General features: G+C 50.5%; 1 protein-coding gene across 1 annotated transcript in view; it reads left to right on the forward strand.

Moving 5' to 3' along the window:
• Positions 1–2,248, forward strand: part of LOC111653731 (phospholipid phosphatase-related protein type 4-like) — a gene marked incomplete at its 3' end in the record, with an annotated part of 19,570 nt that overhangs the window by 11,953 nt on the left and 5,369 nt on the right. The window contains exon 2 of the mRNA XM_023404396.1: positions 1,452–1,637. Within this exon, the coding sequence (XP_023260164.1) occupies positions 1,452–1,637 (186 nt within the window). The remainder of the gene's footprint in view (positions 1–1,451; positions 1,638–2,248) is intronic.

A 2,248-nucleotide genomic window follows, 5' to 3' on the forward strand; every position in this document is an offset into this window, starting at 1 on the left:
AGGCTCTCTGTGCACTTCCTTACACTTGTACACTTGTGTGTGTGTGTGTGTGTGTGTGTGTGTGTGTGTGTGTGTTGACTTGAAGAGATCCCCCTTTGTTGGGCTCCCAGCGGGGCCCTCCTCCATCACACTGCTCTACTTAGCATTAGCATTAGCAGCGGCGCCTGTGCAGCAGTGAATCAGGGCATTAAGCTGCATGATGAAGCTCGTGATGCTGGAGGCCTCGTTCGACTCCCACCCAAGAATCAGACTGCAGTCCAAACTTTACCGCCTTCAGTTACACATCAGCTGTCTGCCGACACACGCACCTCGCTCCTGCGTGGTGCTCTTTAATGGGACACCACAGAGCCCCGGGGGCTGCTGGGAAATATTCTGTCACAACAGAACGGCTGAGTGCTGGTGTGTCGGTGTCTGAGTTTCCATCTCTTCTTCGTTTCAAGTATCCAAACAGATCTGCAGCTGTATGAGCAGATTATTTATTATAAATATTATTCGATGGTTTAGATCATTTCAGTCAGAAGCTCATGAACCGACTGTTTAAAGATTCTCTCACAGCTGATAAAGTTTAATCTACAAACACATTAAGAAAGGTGCAGACACAAACACAGTTTGTCTCCTCCCCCTTCCCCATAAACCAGCATCATACATCTGTAAAGAGGTTTTGTATCTGCTGGACATTATCCTGTAAAAGTCTATGGACCAGACTGGTGGGACTATGAGAAGTGAACTACTTCCTGTGGAACCCTGAGGTGCTCCCAGGCCAGGTGAGATATATAATCTCTCCAGTGTGCCTGCTCCCAGGAGGATCCTAACCAGATACCTGAATCCCCACACCTGTCTCTGAGGCTGAGCCCAGACTTCCTGCAGAGGAGACTCAGCTCAGCCGCTTGTATCTGTGATCTCATTCTTTCAGTCACTGCCAGAGTCAGCACCACAGGTGGGTTAGGGTCAGAATGGTTCTGAAAATGTATAATAAGAGTGAAGCCTTTAGTTTTCCTCCCCGGTACCTGTGAGTGTGGCAGCTCCAGGAGTCTGAGGGAGAACAGTCAGTGTGGGCTCAGTGCTGCTGACAGGACTGGACATCCTGCAGTAACATGCAGCAGCTCAGAGCTCAGAGACGGGGTCCCTGAAGTCACCAGATCTGAGCTGAGATCAGCCGGAGAAGTCCATGTTTATAAGAGCAGTTAGTTCCACACGCCGACCTCCATCACCTTCACCCCTCCACCCCCCACCCCCCGACCCCCAGGTCATGAAAACTGTTTTCCTCGCCTCCGTCCTCATTATCAAATCGAATTAGCTTGTTCATTGAACCGTGGGCTGATGGGACATTTGCAGCGTTCACTGCCTGTTTATCTATTTATTTATTCATTGACAATCTGTTAAAGCTGCGTCTGCCTCAGCCGCTCACCGCTCTGACCCTTCACACCTTCGTCTCTCCTCTCCGTCATCAGCTGCCCATCCTGGTGTCGTCCGTGGTCAGTCTGTACTTCCTGGAGTGGACGGACGTCTTCAAGCCGGTGAAGTCCGGCTTCACCTGCCACGACCGCAGTCTGAGCCTGCCCTACATCGACCCCAACCACGAGGTCATCCCCCTGCTGATGCTGCTCAGCCTGGCCTTCGCCGGACCCGCCATCACGGTAAGGACCAATGACAAGACAGGAAACTGTAGGAGTTCTCCCTCTGGCGGCCATGTTGGAGGAGCTAGATCAGCTGTTTGAACAGAGGTGGATAGACGTCTTTAACCTTTGAGGGGTCAGGTGTTCAGATGATGGTGTTAGCTTCACGGCTAACATCCTGGAGTGGAGGCACAGTTCACTTTAATGAGTTTCCTGCTCATAGAGAAGAGATGTGAAACAACAGCTGTGGGATTTAATTCAGACGGCAGCTGTAACAGTTTTTAAATCAGACACATTTAGTCTCATGACACCTGAATATCTACCTGTGTTCATGACACCTGAATATCTACCTGTGTTCTTTAGTCTTTAACATGAACTAACTTCTTCTTGAGTCACTCTTCCAGTTCCTGTTTGTGTCTGAATCTCTTCACCTGCTGCTGATCTTTAGCAGGATATCAGCTGTGAACACGCCAACATGTTGGAGGTATAGACGCTCTGAGTTCAGGATCCGGATCTGGTCCCTCCAGAACCAGGTGGTCATAGTGGTCATCCATGTGATCACTATGATCCTCTGCACCAGTGGTCACCATCACTACCCAGCAATCACAGCCCCCCCCCCCCCCCCCCCCCCC

This window comes from Seriola lalandi, unplaced genomic scaffold, assembly GCF_002814215.2.
Source record: "Seriola lalandi dorsalis isolate HSWRI2012SDOR001 ecotype SW California unplaced genomic scaffold, Sedor1 jcf7180002054241, whole genome shotgun sequence".
NCBI classification, from domain to species: domain Eukaryota; kingdom Metazoa; phylum Chordata; class Actinopteri; order Carangiformes; family Carangidae; genus Seriola; species Seriola lalandi.